This window comes from Aulostomus chinensis, chromosome 15 (genome assembly GCF_037954235.1).
Source record: "Aulostomus chinensis isolate RoL2024-O1b breed Wild chromosome 15, RoL_Achi_v1.0, whole genome shotgun sequence".
NCBI classification, from domain to species: domain Eukaryota; kingdom Metazoa; phylum Chordata; class Actinopteri; order Syngnathiformes; family Aulostomidae; genus Aulostomus; species Aulostomus chinensis.
In genome coordinates this window covers 5,138,013-5,157,961 of record NC_141334.1, presented here as the reverse complement: position 1 = coordinate 5,157,961, position 19,949 = coordinate 5,138,013, and the positions used below count along the sequence as shown (strand labels likewise).

The 19,949-nt window shown below is 42.2% G+C and overlaps 2 protein-coding genes across 2 annotated transcripts; both read left to right on the top strand.

The window, feature by feature from the left end:
• Positions 1–1,366: 1,366 nt before the first annotated feature.
• psmg1 (proteasome (prosome, macropain) assembly chaperone 1) lies at positions 1,367–10,324 on the top strand. Its single transcript, XM_086226130.1, has 7 exons — positions 1,367–1,568; positions 3,624–3,727; positions 4,573–4,718; positions 6,397–6,459; positions 6,575–6,773; positions 8,837–8,967; positions 10,147–10,324. Exons 1-7 carry the CDS (start codon positions 1,450–1,452, stop codon positions 10,222–10,224), a joined length of 840 nt encoding a protein of 279 aa, XP_086082256.1. The 5' UTR covers positions 1,367–1,449; the 3' UTR covers positions 10,225–10,324.
• A 2,687-nt stretch (positions 10,325–13,011) lies between these two features.
• ccdc15 (coiled-coil domain containing 15) lies at positions 13,012–19,454 on the top strand. The gene is made up of 10 exons (XM_086226371.1): positions 13,012–14,076; positions 14,497–14,634; positions 15,146–15,256; positions 15,964–16,080; positions 16,192–16,326; positions 17,214–17,330; positions 17,415–17,518; positions 17,827–18,021; positions 18,324–18,472; positions 18,565–19,454. Exons 1-10 carry the CDS (start codon positions 13,909–13,911, stop codon positions 18,612–18,614), a joined length of 1,284 nt encoding a protein of 427 aa, XP_086082497.1. The 5' UTR covers positions 13,012–13,908; the 3' UTR covers positions 18,615–19,454.
• The last annotated feature ends 495 nt before the right edge of the window (positions 19,455–19,949 follow it).

Genomic DNA, 19,949 nt, shown 5'->3' with positions numbered 1-19,949 from the left:
TTACCACTAAGAAGCTTGTACAGTCACATGGTATGTCAAGGTTACCCGTGATTGGCACAAATGCCAAAAATAGCATCAATCAAGGATTCCTACACTAATTGTTAGTCATATTCATGCATAGTGTGTGTGTACACCATGTGATTCCACAGGGAGACGGCTATAAATCATTCATTGATTTAAGTCAGGCAGAATACATTGGACAGGCTGTACTCATGCATGAAGCCCTGGGCTATCCACCTCCGACCAGGACTTCTGGGCAGCAAATTGTATGTGTATATTAAAACAAAAAAAGGCAGCATTTGACTGTTTGAGCTGCTCAGTGCATTTGAAATATTTAGTCAGATCTCATTTGCTGGGATTATGGGATCAGTCTAAGGAAAAGCAGCTATAACTGATAATCAGGATTTCACAATATGAGATTTTTGCATCACGTCGATCATGACTAATTGGAATTCATTACAAAATTACAAAAATATAAGACAATTACAATATTGCTTTCTGTCAAATCTGTCTTACAAGTTGGTCATTATGTGTTGGTTGCATTTACAGGCAAATTAATTGCACTCATATGATCAGTGTAAGGCGGCACGGTGGTGCAGTGGTTGCCTCACAGTAAGAAGGTTCTAGGTTTGAGCCCTGGTTCGGGCACGGGGTCTTTCTCTGTGAGTCTCCATGTTCTCCCTGTGCCTGCGTGGGTTCTCTCTGGTACTCCAGCTTCCTTCCACAGTCCAAAGACATCAAGAGGGGACCAGGTTAATCCAGACTCTAAACTGACTGTAGGCGTGACTGTGAGAGCCAATGGTTGTCTGTCTATATGTGTTGGCCCTGAGATGGACCAGGGTGAGCCCCGCCTCTCACCTGAAGGTTGCTTGGATAGGCTCCAGCCCCCCCCCCCCCCCCCCCATGACCCTTAACAGCATAAGTGGCAGAAAATGGGTGGATGATCAGTGTTATAAAATATATGTATTCTCTCTCTCTCTCTCTCTCTCTCTCTCTCTCTCTCTCTCCATGCCTCCTGTAAAACATACAAACAAACAAACTAACAAAAAAACAAAAAACAAAAATAAGTTACTGGAGGCTTAACATCCAGATTATTTACAATTTTGTCATACAGGGTTTACTCTGAAATGAAATAGCCTTGACTTTTCTGAGCTTCATGGTAAATTTCCCCTGGGTGATGTTGTATTTTGTTTTTAGGGAGAGACAACACCAGATACCAAACATTAATATATCCCAATAAAGTTTCTAATGAAAATGATACATTTTAGTTTAGTTTAGTTTTGTTGTTGTTGTTGTTTTGTTTTGTTCCGTTTCAACATCATATTTTGAAGAGGTCTTCAAGGCTTTCCGGGCTTTTATTCTGAAGGTTAGGCTGATCGCGGAAGTGGGGCGGATATATGTGTTAGCTGCTGGTGGTCCAGTCAAACTTTCGTTTTGATAACAGTAATTATGGCAACGTTTTTCGGCGAAGTTTTATCGGTGTATTCCCGGGCTGTGGAGGAAGACGAGGAGGAGCTCGAAGAAAACGAAGAAGATGCGCAAATACGTAAAGAACTTGAGGAAAAGAGGTAAATAACGTAAGCTAACAGGCGTGGAGACTGGACGTGATTTGGCAGAAAGCATGGAAGTAACGTAGCGGTACCACTTCATCTTACTTCCTACCTACTATATCTCTCTAAAAATAATAAAAATCATGTTACAATTCGGTACAGTTAATGTTCAGAGGACATCGTTGTAAATACAAGAGCGACGTCAATGCCATGACGTGACGCTAGCTTAATTTACGCATGCTAATTGTGAAATGCAGTACTAATACCTGGAGATGTAGACCAGTAACATGACTTTGAAAGTAAAATTGTCCTAAATATGTCACTTGTATTTCTTGAAACCCAACAAGCATTTGGGACCAATTCAGCTTCGTTAACAGAAAATGTTGTGTGGTTATAAATACTCTTGTTCTTGTGTCCAATTTCCATGAAATGATAATACTCTGTAGTTCTAGTGAGTACTAGTACTGTAGTTGAGTGATAGAATATGAACCAGCAACTTTACAAGGAGAAGTTCTTGTTTTTACTTATTTTCAGGGGAAAATGACAGATGTTCATTAGTTCTACCTTTCAAACCTTGAAGAGTTAAAGTAGGAATCTGCTGATATTGGTTATTAGGGCCAATACTGATTATTTGTAAGCAAAGGAGGCTGCATCGGGTTTAGATTTATTTATTTACATGTAAGAATCAATATGTTAACTTAATTTTTGAAAATACACTTTATAATAAGTATAATAAAATGATATGACTCGTTTAATCATCCATCCATCCATCCATTTTCTTCCGCTTCTTCCTGTTAAGGGTTGTGGGGGTGGGGGGTGGAGCCTATCCCAGCAGCTACAGGCGTGAGGCGGGGTTCAACCTGAACAGGTCGCTAGTCCATCGCAGGGCCAACACATATAGACAGACAACCATTCACTCTCACAGTTGCAACCTCGTCCCCAATTGCATGTCTTTGGACTGTGGGAGGAAGCTGGAGTACCAGAGAGAACCCACACAGTAAAAGGGAGAACATGCAGACTCACACAGAAAGATCCTGGGCTGGAGCCGGGACTCGAACCCAGAACCTTCTTTGCTGTGAGGCGACATTGCTAACCGCTGCACCACTGTGCCGCCTTGTTAAATCATGTTTTCCTTATTTTTTTTCTTATGGTACATTTCTAGAAAAAAAAAATCTGGTCTATAAACATATTTTGGTACTGATTATGAAATATGACTCATGTCTGAGCTGATTATCAGCCAAACTGATGATCTTTCAAACCCTAATTTTAAACTTGTGTATCGCATACATGATTAAAGCTGCTGGCTCTTGAAAAATAATCATCCAATTCATTCATAATGTGAACAGTCGCGAGTTGCACTCCTCCTAAGTACTTTAAAATTAAAAGTACCGTCAAAGTCCTGCACATGAGGAGCTGCACATGTCTGAAGGGCAGGTGACCTCTTAACAATTCTGGAGAACTAAACAAAAACCACCCCTTCCCCACCCTTCCTGGATAAACTCAAAAATTAAAATACAACCAGACTGCGCACCAGTAGAGAATTATACACCCCCATGTTGGCATCGGTGATGTGTTGGCATCGGTGATGTGCCGGCACGCTGCAGGTAAAGCTGTCAGATTTGCAGGAAGGTGTTGTATATTTTTCTACAACTCGGTGGGATCTTTGTGAGGAGCAGCTGTTAATTTCTGAAGAGGGAGGAGAATCAGATGTCTTTGAAATGCATTTCTTGGCCACACACACAGTGATTCCAATAAACTTAATTAGTTCCAGTGTGACATTTCTGCCAACATATGTGAAATTCCCCAGTAAGCAAAGCTCTGCAGGGAAGTGTGTTCTTGTTAATGTGTCCACATAGTGGTAAGGGAATAGTAAGGGAGTACTGGTGGTTTTGTGTTGTTTATTTGCTTTTATAGTTGATAACTGAAATAAAAAGTCTTGAGTATGAAAGAAGTAATGACAGCAATCTTAATTTTAAATTTAGAAAGTTGTCAGACTCCTATTCTGCAAGGTTTAATTGTACTGTGTGTTTCAAAGGGGGTGCTTCTTCTCTAACCAGCTTTACTTTTAATCAGGGACGTCCATCTGCACTGGAGCCCTGAAGTGTCGGAGTCACTGAAGTCCGGCAACAAGCTGCAGTGTTCAGACTTCATCCTCGCTGTGGGACACAATGCTGCCAGTGAGTACCACAACTCCTCTGCCTGCTTTGTGATGATGAGCCCTTTTAACAAAAAAAAAAACAAAACAAAACCAAAGTAATTAGAGGTTAAATGGAAGTTGAACCTCACTTCATCTGTACTGAAAATTGGCTCAGCAGATGATTTCTGGCCTGGTGGCAGCAGCTATCCTGAGGAGGCAGTGAGCTGACTCTGTCTTTTATTTTGAAAAGTGGGAAGGACCTTATGCATCCTACTAAATACAATACTGTAAACTGATCCAACATGAGTTTATATGTATATCTAACTGTGTGGAACCATGACTGGACCTCTAATTGCTACACTCAGTCCCTACACAGAACCAGACAGGAGATTGACACCTTGTGTCTTGTTTAATTCATGCATGAACAGCAACGTTTTATGGGGAGTTTTTCTATTAGGCTATTATGTTTTATGTTCCCTTGTGGTCATTAAATCATGTTTTCGTTATAAATGCCTCGTGGCAAACTTCAGTCCTGTCTCACAGCTGGAGAGGCTCTGCTGTAATTATTATTAACACCAATGATGGCTCCGTTCCATTCAGGGTTTGTCATCCAACCAGTGGGCTGTGTTTCTGGAGCAGCTGCTGTAAATATAATGCATCCAGCCATCATTAATCAAAGTAGTTACACTTGTCCGCTTTAAGAGAAGGTCAATAACTGTCTGCACAGATAATTTTTCATCACGCAGACTTGTTCCCTTGTATTGTTGGAATATAGCAAATGCATTGATGCGAAAAGCACTAATTGTGTGACGATATTGCTGCATTAAAGTTCTTACCAAAAAAAGAAGAAAAAAAACACCTGAACATTGAGATCTGTCTTCCCAGGGTTCCTGTCGGTGTACGTTCTCACCTCTTCAAACTGGGACGCAGTGGGGCACGTGTCGGTTTGGAACGAGAGGAGCCGGGGAGTAACTGGTCAGAGCAGCGAGGAATCGGCGTGTGTGTTCTACAGACGCAAGGAGAACCCATCAGTGAGGAAAACACCAGAGAATATTGCTTCAAAATCCATCTGTTTAATTAATGCCAAATACTAACGTTAATGAGTCTGCTTCTGCAGAATATTTCTCAGGTTAGAGTTTATGTTTGCTCTTGTATAATAAGATTACATTTAATGGCTGTGCCTCATTAACAGTCAAGCCGCAGATGGGTGACAAATCAAAGTAAAAACCTGCTTAATTGAATGTTGGAACACAAGGAATGCTGATGCATCCGGTGAGAATAGAGATTAATAATAACAAAGACAAGCAGCAGGTTGAAGCTGTTTACACTGTCACATCTGTTGGGTGCTTTTTCAGCTGTTAATTGGTGGCATTATATCATAATTGACAGAATACAGTGTATATACAACATAATGCTGTTCAAAAATAAAAGATAAAACACCACTTTTGCTAGAAAAGTTGGATACGACTCAGTGACATAAAGGATTAATGATTTACCGGTAATCTGGCATCTCATACACAAAGTGTCAGAGTACTGAGTTACAACCTGTGTGTGTGTGTGTGTGTGTGTGTGTGTGTGTGTGTGTGTGTGTGTGTGTATGTATGTGTTGGGGGTGTGGTTGTTTTGTAGCAGCTTGGTGTCGTTGGCACATGATTTAATCAAGATAAACATAGCGGACGGCTGTGTGTGATAGCACTGTGCTGCTGAGGAAGCTCCAGATTTATCACTTGAGCTGCCTACAGATGGCTGCAGGGATTTAATTAACTGGAGGTGAAGGTTTCCATACAGTGTAAACGCAGCTTTGGGTAACAGATACAGTAACAAGCAGCCATTAATATAAACAGATCAGCTGTTACAGTGTACAGTAGAGAGGGCCGACTGGGGACCGGTTCAGAAGATCAGGACCAGGGTTTTTGCCTTTACACTACATTAGTATGTCCCTCAGGTCTGATCTAAAGCTAACACATAAATCTTTTTCTGTGCATTTTGGACCTTTGCTCACATGAAAACTATACTTAAAGTCACCAAAAACAAAAGTTTGAACAAATGTATTAAATTTAGTAGACTACAGGATTAGCGGTCTAAACTCAAGATGTCAGGAAAAAAGTGAAATAAAGACAAAAAAGATTTAATTTGGGGGATTTATGAATCAATTTAGGATCTGTAGAGATGTTTTTTCACTTCAGTCGTTATTCCATTGTTGTTGATTCCATCAAGTGTTCAGTTTGTGACAGAATAATTAATCAGTGACTGGACTTTGTTTCAGATCTTCTGAGAAGCAGTGTGGTGGTTTGCCTCTTCATATTGTACTTTCGTTTAGTTTGGGGTAAAATCTGGTCGCTCTCCTAGCATATCAGAAAAAATGATCCCATCCTGGAAAAAGGGTTAGAGAACAAGTCCATACAGCATGCAAGTTGCTTGCTGTGTCTGGAGGTGTTTACAAGTAGCAGCAGGAAGCTAAATCCTGGCTGAGACAGCAGCTAGACGCAACTTTCACCAAAATATCAACTTTGGACTTCTCCTAACTTTGGTATTTTCGAGGAGAGCGCATCACACGATTTTTTTTTTGGAAGAGACTTAAATTTGTCATCCGTTTTTATATCGCTCGGTTCCAACTTTGCGCTTCTTATCTGTATGTCTCGCACAAATATGTTGTGTATCCACTGATCTTGAATAATCTTGCCTCTTTTTTTCTTTTTTTTGTTGCAGGTTTTGATTTGCCAGCTTACTTGCTACGTTGCAGAAGATCAGCAGTTTCAGTGGACGGAAAAGGTAAATTTTCACATTAAACTAAAGGAAGGCTCGACATCTAAGCCTCATGTCTCCTGGTGAAGAAGCATACAACAGCTTCACAACATGAAAGTCTGTGTTCCTCCGCCTCCTGTAGGTGTTTGACTGTCTGCAGCACAGAGAGCTGAATGTGACGGTTCTGTCGGACAGTTCCATGGCTGATTACAAGACCGCTGACTATCTGTGCAGCAGCTCTGCACCTTTCCTGCGCTCTCTCCACACCAGTGCTTTCAGCGGTCAGCCTGTCTGCCCGTCACTGGAGCAACCCAATATCGTTACTGGGCTTCCAGCCGCAGGTATTGTTACACACACCAGCAACCTCACAGGAACACACACGCTTATTGTCCATCCTCCTCAGACCCAAACACGCATGTGTGCATATGGGAGTTTAGAGCCAGAGACTAGCTGACTGCTAGTTAGCTTAGCACAATGAATGGTAGTGGATGGGTAGGTTCGCGTACCTCTGTCTTGCCTGCTCAGCTTCCAAAAGTGGTACTTTGTCCCTGTGTTTTCTGGTTTACATAGATATGGATCAGAATCTTGTTTGTCCAGAAGTAATCGCCCTTTTGTACGAAGTAGTAGTAGTAGTAGTGGTAGTAGTAGTAGTAGTCATGGTCGCTCCACTCATGCTCATCAATAAATAATCTTTTTTGGCCTAAGTTTTGAGCTGCTGCATCGAACCACTGCATCCAATCAGAGAGTAGCTCTAACTGCGTGACAGGTTCCAAAATGACAATTTCTTGTCTTAAATTGTTTTGAATATACAACCCTAGCTCTATTAATGCTGACAAAGACAGTTTTGGAGAAAAGTTTTGTTGCAAACCTTCCCATTCACTATGATTTATTGTGGTTAGGTAACTAGCGGTAAGCCAGTCTCTGTATGTGCATTAGGAACATCATCTATCGTCTTGTTGGCTCTGGGTACGATGGGAAATAAGTGTATTTCACTAATAGTTGCTATGTTCTTGACCCTAAAAGGTTTTTGTTGTTTCAAACAATTTATTTCTCCTCAACATATAACGTACACTGACACAGAACAAAAACTATTAGTCGCTGCCTGAATGAAGAAGTTCTAAAGTAAGCAAGGAGGGTAGAATTTTTCACTCAATTTATTACAATTTAAATTGTGCTGAAACTTTTCAGGCTTGCTACCTGTTTCTTCACCTTCGTTTGACCCCTGAGACTTTCCCCAGTATCTGTCCTGAGACACCCCTCCTTAGGTTTTGCACCACCCAAACATTGTATTTATAGTTATTTGCCTTTGTTCAAGTATCTCTAATGTGCAAGTGAAGTAAGTGTGTGGGTGTTTTCCCTTTGTTGACTTGTCTATCCCACCTACACACCTTTCAAGTACTCCATGCACAAAGGGCAGACGCGTGGTAAATTTGGATGGCACACACTTGTAGTTCAGTATAACACCCAGCACAGAAGTCTCTTTGTATTCAAGTAGATCAACCAAAACAGCTTTTTGTCAGTCGATCTTACCTGAACCACGTATACTATAATATTTAGGTATTTGTGGAGCACATTTCCATGACTCTTTCTGAATGTTCTGGCTTCATTTTATTTTTTCAAAAACTTCTCCAGGCCTGTCAGTTACTATGTTCAAGTTGTGATCTTGAAGCCCGTATGAACCCTGGTCGTAAAAGTTTGATGCTCCCGTGGCAGAAAACAACAGGATGACAGTTATATGAAGCAGCTTGATCAGCTTATGTTGTTTTAAATGTGCAATAGCAATAAATTTGACTCGAACAAGGTTGGACCCTGCATGAACAGTTACTCTTATTTCAGAGCTTTTAAGTTGATGAGATTAAAACGGTATTATGCTGCACTCAAGTGATGGTCTCCTAAAGCTAACAGGAAATAACTTCTGTAAAGTGTCATGAGATAACTTTTGTTGCGATCTGGCGCTGTACAAATAAAATTGACTTGACTTCTGCTGGGTGTATGAATGCTGCCGTGGTGCTCTGACAGTCATTGAAGGAGTGTAAACACAGATCCTCCCAGTTGTGATCCGGCCTCCTCCACGTTATCTGCTACATGTTCAAATTGTCCTTCAGCAAGACGGTGAAACCGAAGTGTGAATGTGATGAATCAATGTAGAGAAGCAATAAAGCGTGAGCCTGTCCCCTCTCATCAGGTCACTGAACACCCTGGTTTGGTCGCTTTGGTACGAGTTCACTTAAGGGCATTGAAACAGGACAGTCCAAAGAAAGAGAGGTGGCATCAGGAATTAGTCTGTGTCACCGAGGACTGACGGCTGACACGCCTCATGTGAAGCCGTCCAGTTTTCATTGATTCGATCGTTCCAATGTGCAGTTCCAAGATAATCTTTCTTTTTTTTGTGCTCTGTCATCAGTGTTGAGCCACTGCCAAGTCCACCGCATCGCCGCTGTTGTTTACCAGTGTTACAGTGATGTCATCGGCCCTGACTCTGTCTCCATGGAGACCTACAAGCCAGCACTAACCAGGCATGGCAAGTCCATACAGGTGAGCTCCGTTTCCTCTTTATATCTGGGGGATGTTAAAAGGTCAGAGAGAAAGATCATTCTCTCATTTATGGTTTGACTGTGTTTTAAAGTCAATGAAGGAACTTAAGAGAATTCTCAACTCAGACAACGCGAGAAGCGCCGCAGATCTTACTGGGAAAAGCCCTCGCTGTGACATCACAGCCTCCAAGCCTACTTTTGAAGGGCACTCAAAAGAGGATGACGTCAGAATGAATTGTGTTCAGCTGGGAAATTAAACAAAATATCCTGCTATGATGACTAACAAGAGGCAGTTGGGGTTTGGTCTTCCATTTAACCAAAGTTGTTTATACTGATAACAAAGGCTCTCATATATCTGAAATGCAGCATGTTCTCTGGAGAAATAGCATTTCTGTTCACGATCGATTAATGGCAAAAAGATCTGTGCCGGAAGAAATATTTTCATTCAGTAAAGTCGACTAACAATTTTGCAAGTCATAATGTGTTTGTTTTTTGTTTTGTTTGGTTTTTTTTAAAGAAAAAGATGTTTTTTTTCACCCACATTTTATGAAGATCTGCCTCTCCTTTTCCTCTGTTTGGATCTCACTCCACACGTGTAAACTTGGTACCAGAGTAGAGCTGCGGACGGGTCCACTGGGGATGCCCCAGTGCGTCCTCTAGCACCCAGTATGCTGCCCAACTTGCTCAGATATGATAAATGGTTGAGAACAACTCACCCCACATCCACGGGAGCAGCACAACTGTCGTTCAACAGCTGAGGACAGAATTCTGAAGGTCGAAACCATCTGGTGGTGCTCGCGCAGCTCGCTTCCACACCAACAGGATAGATGAATGCACATAAGTGAACAGTCACTCGTATTGTGCTTGAATCGATGTGCATCATGCCAGTTGTTTTGGATTAAATGGTTTATGATGGTGAACAAAGATTAACTGCCACATCTACATATAATAACCCTCACTTGTGTTTATGGTACTTCCTTTTTTTTTGTGACATTTTACGAGTGTTGGCAGTTTGTGAATATAGAGAGGGGAACACAGCAGGAGCAGGACGTCTCAGGGGTGCAGAACTTAAACATTTTTCATGAACCAATGATCTAGATGAATAGCATCTTAATGACATCGCACTTTTGATGGATTTCCTCATTAGTAAGATCTTAATCCGCTCTCTTTGTCCCCCCAGTTGGATCCATCCCCGAGCACAGACGTCCTCCGCAAGTTTGTCCGACCCACCGACATTCAGAGTAATCTTTACATTTGAAAATGGCTGCCACTCACATTCTTGTTCAGTTTAATTATATTTTCCTGTGGTAAAATACTGTTGTATTTTAATAAAAAAAAAAAGTATGCAAAACCTTCAATTTATGTCAGTATTTGAATTATATCACACACTTTTAAAGGTTTTTTTGCTCTCTAAATCACTCCGCGCTGAATTTAATGTGTGAGACACGCTGCATCAAGTGAGACGGCCTGTATCCTTAAAAAAAGCTGGAGGTCAACTGCTGATTCATAAATTTGGCAGGCACTGGATTAATAACTTCAGGACAGTGCACCTGTTTCGCTTTTAACAAATGTTTTATACTGTACTACTTATACTACTGCTACTACTACTCAACATGTATAGAGCAAGAATGTGGATTAAGTTCAAGTTTTATAAGGAAGATGGAAAATACTGCTGCAAAATAATGAAGAAAAACCGCGTCATTCGCCTCTGACCTCAAATCCAGAGATGCTGTGATGGATCAGTGGTAGCACTGACATTTTCCTCTGCACGATCAAATCCAATCCCCAATAGAGCTTCATGTGAAACAGAGGATCACTCAAGGATCAGTCAGATTCTTGTGTGAAGAATCTCATGAGGCTACAAACGACTTCTTGAGGGCAGCATAAATATAAATCATGGTTTATTATTGTTGTATTCCTTGACTGATTCTGTTTTTTGTTTTTTTTCAAACATTCACACTGGTGTCTTATTATACTTAATTGTAAGCTATTTAAAATGCAAAAAAAAAAAAAAAATTAAAGCTGCAAGCAGCGTTGTTAGGGCCTGAGCCTCCTCGCGCCCGCGGCCAGGTGCCAATCGTCGGCCTGGTTGTCCCTCCGGGCTCAGGCCCTAATAAATCAAAACCGGGAAATATTAAGACAGCCTCTACTGGAGATAACTGTCGCCTAAGTGGTCGCTGGTTAAAGTGATTCCACCGAAGTTTATTCAACTCGGTAGCTGCGGCTAAAATGTTAGCTCCCTATCGTTAGCGCTAGCTTGCCGGGCTAACTATTAGCTCTCGTCCGCTACGTTGGCTGAGTACGGAGATTTCCGTGGTTTTCGTCCCTTGCTGCTTCAGGAATTAAGGTAAATGGTACATGGTTCGTGAACAGTGTCTTTTATTGTAATTCGGTGGAAAATCAAAGCTAACTTTTCTGGAATGATTTCATTGTAATTTGGACTTTATTGAGTCATTGATTGTGCCATTCTGCAATACTTTATGTATAGTTTTCAGAAGTATTTTTCCCCAAGACTCTGTCTCAATTTATCCATTCCCTCTAAGCCTCAATATCTTTATAAGAAATACATGATATTGTATTGAAAAAGATATTAAAGGGAATGAAAGCACAAGTAGCCAAAGGGGATCATGGGAACAGAACTAACAGGTGGATGCTGGGGGGGCAGAACCTCCAACAGCAGCAGCAGCAGGAATGCAGAGCCCTGAAGGCCCTGGGGGGGCTGACTAGACTGTCTCCCCGTCACTCAGAGCAGCCAGCTCTCGTGCTGCCAGCACCAGCTTTCTCTGAAGTTCAAAATTTTCTGCCTGGCAATCAGCGAGCTGCTTTTCCATTTCATTGAACTGAACCGCTTGCTCCTGTAGATGCTGCCTGTGCTGATTCCGCTCTTTCTTGATACCAGACATTACATCGTCCAAAACATGAGCCCTTTTCTCGTTCAGGACTTTTAGGTTTTCAGGTCCCTGCGGCGCCACTTGTGCAGCTTTGTCCTGCACTAGAGGTCCTGATATGTGCATCTTGTGCATCTCCATGGAGATCTTTGAGTTCTCTTTGCGCATCTGGACCAGCTCCCTGCCCAGCTTCACACGGTCCTCCCATGATGCAGCCAGACAGTCCTGCAGCAGCTGCACTTCCATCTGGCAGGCTGACAGCTTCCTAGTGTAGGTAAACTCTGTTTTTTTGCAGGGTGGTGTTAAGCTTAATGCTAATCTCTTCCTTCATCCTTTCTGCATCAAGGCACCTCTGACGAAGGGCGTCCACCTCCTGCAGATTACTCTCTCTCCTGCTGTACTGCTCGTACACCTCCAATTTCTCCTCGAGGTGCCTCTTCTCTCGTGTGGACCTCTCCAACTGTGCTTCTTTCTCAGCACAGGTCAGCTCCAATGCAGACAACTGCTCAGCCATATTTTCAATACGCTGCTTGTACTCCTTGAACAACACTTCTATATCGTGCTCGCTGAATTGTCTGAAAGACTCTGTTTTCTCTTCCAGTCGTTTGACTGTGGACAAAGCCACCTCCTTGTCTTTCTGAGCTTCCCCAGCAAACTCAGAACATTCATTGACCTTATCCTTAGCCTTGTCCAGCTCCTTCTCCAAGGCACTGTTGCGCTCAGAGAGTTCCATAACCGTTCTCTCCAATGTGCAGTTATGGTTGCCAAAGTCCTCCATCCTGGCCCACAGCTCCTTCAGTGTGTTAGCCCGGCTCTCCTGCAGTTTGGCCACCTCATCCGCTTTTTCGAAGGCTTTCCGCCGCACAGCATCGGCTCCGATAAACTGGCGCTGTAGCTCCTCCCTCTCGGCTGCCTGCTCTGACATGGCCTTCTCGAGCAGCTGGTTTTTTAACTCCTGATCCCGAGTCACCTCTTCGAGGGTGCGAGAGTGCGATTCCAATATCCTGCTCTCCTCTTGGAGAGTTTTAGAGAGTTGCTGGGACTGAGCCAGCTTATCCTCCAGCTGCTCTATTTGACCGTGGAGGAGCGCTTCATTGGCTTTGGCCTGCCGGTAGACGTCCGTCAGGTCCCTCAGCTCCTTCAGGGCCTCCTCAGTTGTTGTCTCATCAGACTCACTTGCCTAATGACACAGCAGGAGTTGACACTCAAGGGAGCTGATTTTTTTCTCCAGCTTGAAACAGAAATAAAAAATCAAGTGGACCTGCATATGTTGGTCAAAAGTGGAACATAATACCATATTTTTGTAGGGATTTTTGTCAGGAATACATACATGTGAGAAGCGAGTGTTTGAGAGTATGTAGCATGAGAGGAGACAGGGTTCCCATTGGTTTCCATTGTAAGGTGAAAAGTGTCTCCCCCACTTTGAGGGCTTATAAAATCCAAACCGTTTGCACTACATAAAAACTTTTAACAACTTTTGATCAGCAGAGTTTGGAGAGTCATCTATTACGTTTTGGAAGCGATACCATGAACGCCCAAGGAGGAGATGGCGTTTGTTCTTGGTGCAAAATTGTCCAAATTTGGACATTCTTGTCCAAATTTGGACATTCTTGTCCAAATTGTGGACGTCCTGTTGGAGTTAGGTCAGGGGTGTCCTTGTTTGATTTGTCCGTCTTGATGAGACGAGTAGAACGGCCCTAAAAAGTATCCAGAGGTCGAATCAGCCCGTTTGCTGTTCCTGAGACCCTCTTTTCATTGGAGCCCGATACTGAAACATCACATGCCATGCCTCCTCCTGTCCTGATGGGGGCAGTGTTGCGTCTGGGCGCTGTGACGCTATCACCGGAAACAAAAAGAAGATAAACGAGCGAAACTCAAACAACCTTTTGTTGTGGGCAAACGTTGGTTGTCATAATCGTCGCATTAATTATTTTATTCCGGATTCGTGAATCTAAGTCGTGGCATAACATTCCCTGTTTTTTTAAAAATACAAATCACGATACTTTCTGTCGTGAAACTCAACCAGGAAGTTAGCTAGCACTCACAGGCTACCAATGAGGGCTGGTCTGGCTACATCAACGGCAGTGGTTCGGAGCAAAGCTTCGGTGAGCAAAGAGCATCGAGCTTTCAAAGCTAGCAAAGTCCTTGCCGAGAGGCACCAGGCGGTGGTGGCGGTGGGAGCCTGGGTAGAGAGCGGGCAAGACTTCGTGGAGCATCCGTGTGTGAGTGAACCCCCCTCCCCTTTCATGTCATAAACTTTACTGGGTTGCCAGGCGCTGGAGAAACCGTTGGTGACCAGACACCTGCAGGATAGTCAGTGTTCTGATAACTTTATAACTCATCTTTTTGGGGGGTATATACTTTAATTTTCCCACAGACACATAATAGATAAAATTTACAAGGTTGTTTTGTCCCATTACCATTACTTATTAACCTAATATGTATGATATTTTATGTTTACATATAGTGACATAACTTAAAATTGTTTGTAGAGCTTTTAAAGACAAAAATCTTAAGTTAAATTTCTAATTATACATTTAATATTCTTGTTGGAGATTTGGAGAATATAGCACTGAATAAAAAGTGCAGGTGGAGTCTGTTGGGGTTGTAGTGTTGGTGTCTCATCTCATGTCTTGGTTCAGGTGCTGGCATCATTAACTGAGGAGCTCCAGGCAGAGAGGAGGAGGGAGAATGAAGAGAGCCTCCGGAGGTTCCAAGATGAAGTCCGCCACCGTGTGGCACAAATCAGCAAGCAGAATCCTCAGACGACAGACGTGGTGGTAAAGAGAAGTGGCTAACTGTTCTTAAGCACATTAATTTTTCTTGCTCACTCTTGGACATCAGTTTCTCTCAATTTCGTTTTACAGACGGGAAGCAAAGCCTGATGGCGATTATTTCTTGCTTCTGAAATCTAGTGTGTTCCTCTTTAAACTGGCAATCACCCAGACTTGCGTAATAGCTGTCATGATCAAGGAGCTACAGATTTTGCTCAGGGTTTTGTTTCCTGCCTGTAAGGATTATTTGAAAGATAAAAAAAAAGTCCTGTGGTGTGTAAGAACAATTTTACTGCGTCAGATGATTTCCCAGATGCATTTTACTCAGATGACTAATTGAACAATCAACTATCCATTAATGTTTGTCATGCAATCACTTCCACAAAAAAAAAATTACATTATTTATGACAATTTTTTACATTGTGGTGGTGAACTTTGTGTGGCCGCTAGTTGCCCATGCTGCCGTCGTCCCTCCCTGACTGACAGCCTCATTGTAAAACCGCGTGTGTACGTCCAGGTGAAACCTGTCAGAAGAATCCCACAGCAGCATCACGTCAGGACCCAGCGTGTGTGTGGGGGGGAGAAGCTGAGGTCTGTCTCTCGTCAGAAGACATCACACATGGCTGAGGTAAACCTATAAATAGCACAGCCTCCCCGGGGCAGCAGGTGTTTGCTCTGACAAAGTAATATCATGTTTTGTTCTTTTTCTCCTCTGAAATTAATTGTATCTAACTAGTTTGTCAGTTCTTGTGTAGTTTAAATAGCTACTCACATTAACACTAATAGGTTGATGTAGTAAAGGGCTGGCTTAAAGCAATATCTGTAATATTCACTCACTGGCCAAAATAATAAAGGAGTTTTTTTTAAATTGAAAACTGTTAAACAGTTGTATTAGGAATTAAAACACAAGGTCATGTTGGAAAAGGAGCAGATTCCAAAGTTATCTGAGCGTCAAGCGCCCAAGGCTGCTGGACCTCTTTCAGCCCTGCTTTTTTTGGACAATATTAAATGGTCATCCTTCTCATATTTGTTTCGTCAGGTCATGTTGTTGAGATATTTGTCTTTCATTTGATGTTTACCTTTGCTGTGTAATTAGAATTTTCCCACTTTATCAATATTGGTTTCCACTTCAAAAATGTAAAACTCATGTTGGACTCATAAAGACAGCTAAGGACCATATCGATGTCCTACAAATGTCCTCTATCATCCCTTAGTGATGTGTTGTCTTTGTCGGTGTGCTTTTTTTCCCCCAGGCAGTCAGAATTATTGCGTTGTGTCATTGAGTGTGTGATGGAATAATTTGACAGTGATGAATTTATTTCCATGATTTTCCAGTCCAGTGAAGGCATGAGGCAGGTCAGACTCAGACTGGCTGCCTGTCGGATGATCCCACATGGGGAAATGCCGTCAGACCTTCCTGGAGGCAGATGGAACATCTCTCCAACCAGACATGTGAGTGTCTGTTTCTCACACTTGTTCCTCCTTTTTATAGACTTTTAGTTGCTCTACTTGTGCTTGCACATGGGGGTTTTAAGTTCAATAAATATCCTCTACACCCAACAGAGAGCTGAATCTCATGTGTTGAGAAGAGAGGAGGAGGAGGAGGAGGAGGAGGAGGAGGAGGGAAACAGTTTGCTCTTCACCAATCAACATGAATGTCCCCTCGTTCAACACACCACCACTGAGCAGCACAGTCGGGTCTGTGGGCCTTATCTTTGCTTTCTAAAGTTCTCTTTCCTTTAGAGAGCTCAGTTGACATGGGAGTGAGAAAACAGCACTTTCCATTAAACTCATGTATGCATTTCCTGTTGCACATTATCATATGACTTATGACATGATAGAAGCGTACTTTTATGATGATAAATATATCCATAATAACTTCCATTTTCCTCTGGGGCCTCTTGAGTCACAACATTTCCAGTCTCCTAAACAGTAACCTCAGTACAGTATTTTTGAGGAAGTTGTTGTGTAACAATATTTTAGCTCAGCAGCTCATAAATTTGTAACCTACATTAATCAGCCACAATATTAAAATCCCTGAGGAGCGAAGTGAATCACATTGATTAACTTGTTACAATGGCATCTTGTCAAAGAGAGACAAAGTGAACAGTCAGTTCTTGAAGCTGATGTTTTGGGACAATGGCCAAACTTGAAGATGTGAGTGGCTTTGACAAGGCTTTAACTCTGATCCTGTTAACAGAGCTCGCGTGTGGTGTTTAATGTTCTCATTTCAAGGTTATTGATTAAAATTGTGCTATTGGCTGCTTTGTACTTACGTCTTTCCTTAAATATTGGCCTGTTTGTTTCTCATCTGCTCCTGATTTTTTTCGACTGACCTCCAGAAAAGCCCAAATCGTTTTGGGGTGCAGAGATGCAGCATGAGAGGAGCGCTGGTACTCACCCTCTCCCCCTTGGTCAGTCCTCCGTCTCCTGAGGCCTGCCTGTATTTATCAAAGTCGACCCCCTACCAGACCACTATCTGAGACCCGACTGTTTATGGACTACCGGCTGTTACCTGAAGAGGCCCACAACATAAGAGTTAGACTTTGTTGTTAATCAAACCTTCTGCATACTGATTGTTTCAGGCAAGTGGACACGTGTGGGATGCTGACAGACCACAACCTGATCCTGGTCTCAAGTCCACCCACAGAGTCCCACAGATCCTGTGGTCTCTAGCAGATGAAGACAAATTAAAAAGACAGGTTAGAAATTCCTCATGAACCTTCGGCTGGAACCAGTCTGACCCGTTAAAACAAACGCTACAAACGTCTCATCATTCTCCGCAGCGACAGTCTCAGTTCCTGATGAGCCGCCGTCACTTCATGAATACTGAGAGAGAGCAAGTGAAGGAGAATAACCAGCACAGGAAACACCTGAGGAGGACGGCAAGGTGACAAGAGAACACCACTGCTTCACTTCCTCTTCAAGCATTTATAATCATGACATTATTAGTAGTAATAGCAACAGTATTTTTATGTTAAAGTTTAATTTTTCCAATCCTTTTTATGCACATAAAATTAGTGCATTTAAAAAAATGTAAGATGTGAAGAATAAAGTAAAAATTAAAAAAAAAAAGATAGAATGAATAACAAAGCTGAACATGTGACTTAAGCTGAAGCTCCTAACACACAGGGCAACTCAGGCGTCTGGTTAAATACTGTCGTCTCAGTGAAAATCTTCTCTCCAACTTCATGACAGGATCAAAGCGGAGAAAGAACAGATTCGCCAGGAGGAAGAAAGAAAAATGGAGCGAGCGCGGCAGCTCGCCGAGGCCAGACAGAAGCTGGAGGAGAGAGAGCTGCTGATTCTGCAGCGATTGAAGCTGGATGAGGATGAGAGAACTGCTGAGCTGGAGAGGAGGAAAAGACAGGAGAAAGGGAGAGAAGCTGCAAGGTAACTGACAGAGATTAACTTTGTTGTCACGTATGCAAATATCATGAAAGACGGGATGTTTCTAACACCCCTTTGAAAGATACCTCCTACTTTGATGTTTCATGAAGTCTAAAAAAAGGTGTGACACACAGATCTCAGGTGAATGAGTTGCCTCTTTTTATCCATCCATCCAAAAATACAGCTGCACAGCCTTGACTATTTTTAAAATAATTTGAAATCAAGATGACAAAATTGATTTACAAAGCAAGCAAAACAATATGTATGACTATGATCCCTATCATAAACTTTGTAATTGTCTGCAGGTACATCGGTGCTCTGAGAGCTCGGGTGAAAGAGCGACTGTCTCAGGGGAAGCAGGACCTCCCTCCTCTCTGCTGCTGTGCGTCCTCCTTCTGGGACTCGCACCCCGACACTTGTGCAAACAACTGTGTCTTCCACAATAATCCCAAAGGTTCATCCCCCCTCCTCTCTCTCTGTCTTAACTGGTTCTGTTGTGTTACGGTAGTACACCTAAGCTCATCGAAGTGTTTGTCTCTTCCACAGCGTACGCCCTGGCGTTGCAGTCAGCTTTGAAGGGTTTGGATTTACAGTAGAGGAATCTGACGTGCTGCCATCACAGTCCTCCACATTTTTGAACAAATATTTGGGAAATGCAGTTGTCAAACCCAGATTCAAGATGGATATCAGTTGTATGTCTGTCTGATAAGCATTTGGTCATCAGACAGAAATAGGTCAACACATGCTGGACGTTTCATGCGGGCACTTGTGCTCCTTGCTGATAACTCCAGATTTTTAATCTGACTGTTCATCCAGCAGCAAGTATTCCCTCCAGTCATGCACCCAAACAGTTGTTCGTCTCATGGTTTATTGTTATAACTTGGGTGATCCTTTACTATTCGGCTTAATGAGATTAGCTTTATCTCAGGGGGGGGGGATTCCTTTTCCCCTCTGGATTGATTGTCATAACTGGTGATTCTGGGTGCAGGATCAGAACATCAACAGTTCAAAACTCCACTTCATCCAATCCTTCAGATTTATGATCAAATTCCTGCAGGACAAATATGACATGCACTCTTTTATGGGTTTGGTGCCTATTAGCTTTTCAATTCTGGATGACCGAGGACCTTCACCGACAGTACTTATTAGCTAGCTTAGCGTGCTAACACCCTAAACCAAGATGAGGATCAAGCTCGATGTCACAGCCGCTAAACATTTTTACAGTTATTGTTGCTGGCAGGTTTGCATCCGAGCAGCATCACTGAGCTCATAGCACCACCGTGCCTGCGTAAGAGCTCCACATGGATGGATGTAGCCTCTTACTGGACCCAGTTTTGTTTTTTTGTTGTTTTTTGTTTTACTAAAGTTATGCCTTTTTAATCTTATTCGGCTGTATTTATTCAATGATATTTGATTAAATCACACAATAAATTGTCCTTTAGCTTTCTTTTGCATTTTTTAATATCAGTAATTAATCATCATTCTGTGCCTTTGGTCTTAAATGATAATAGAGCATCAGGGAGGCCAGCACATGAGCAAATTTAAAAGTTTGCAGGTGAATTAGTACATCGTGTGAGATTTACACAGATCTGTTCTGATAATTCTGCTCAGTTTACTTCAGACGTTGGTTCAACAGTAAATCCGCCATCTCAATAATGAAACACTACCAACAGTGTTGTTAATCTGGTGAAATTGTAAACATGTATGATCCAATAAACTCCTGTTGGTCTTATTCTAAAGTAAAAAAATTACCTTGAGTTGTGTTGAGTTTTATAACGTCTTTTTAATTCGCCCTAATTAGAAACTTAATTTATTCTGTAAGTTTTTTGATAAATCTTCATGAAAGTCTAAACCAAATTGTGAGGAGTAACTTGACATTATGTGTATTTTTTCTATGAAACACAAGCAGAACATGCTGCAGATTGACCCAC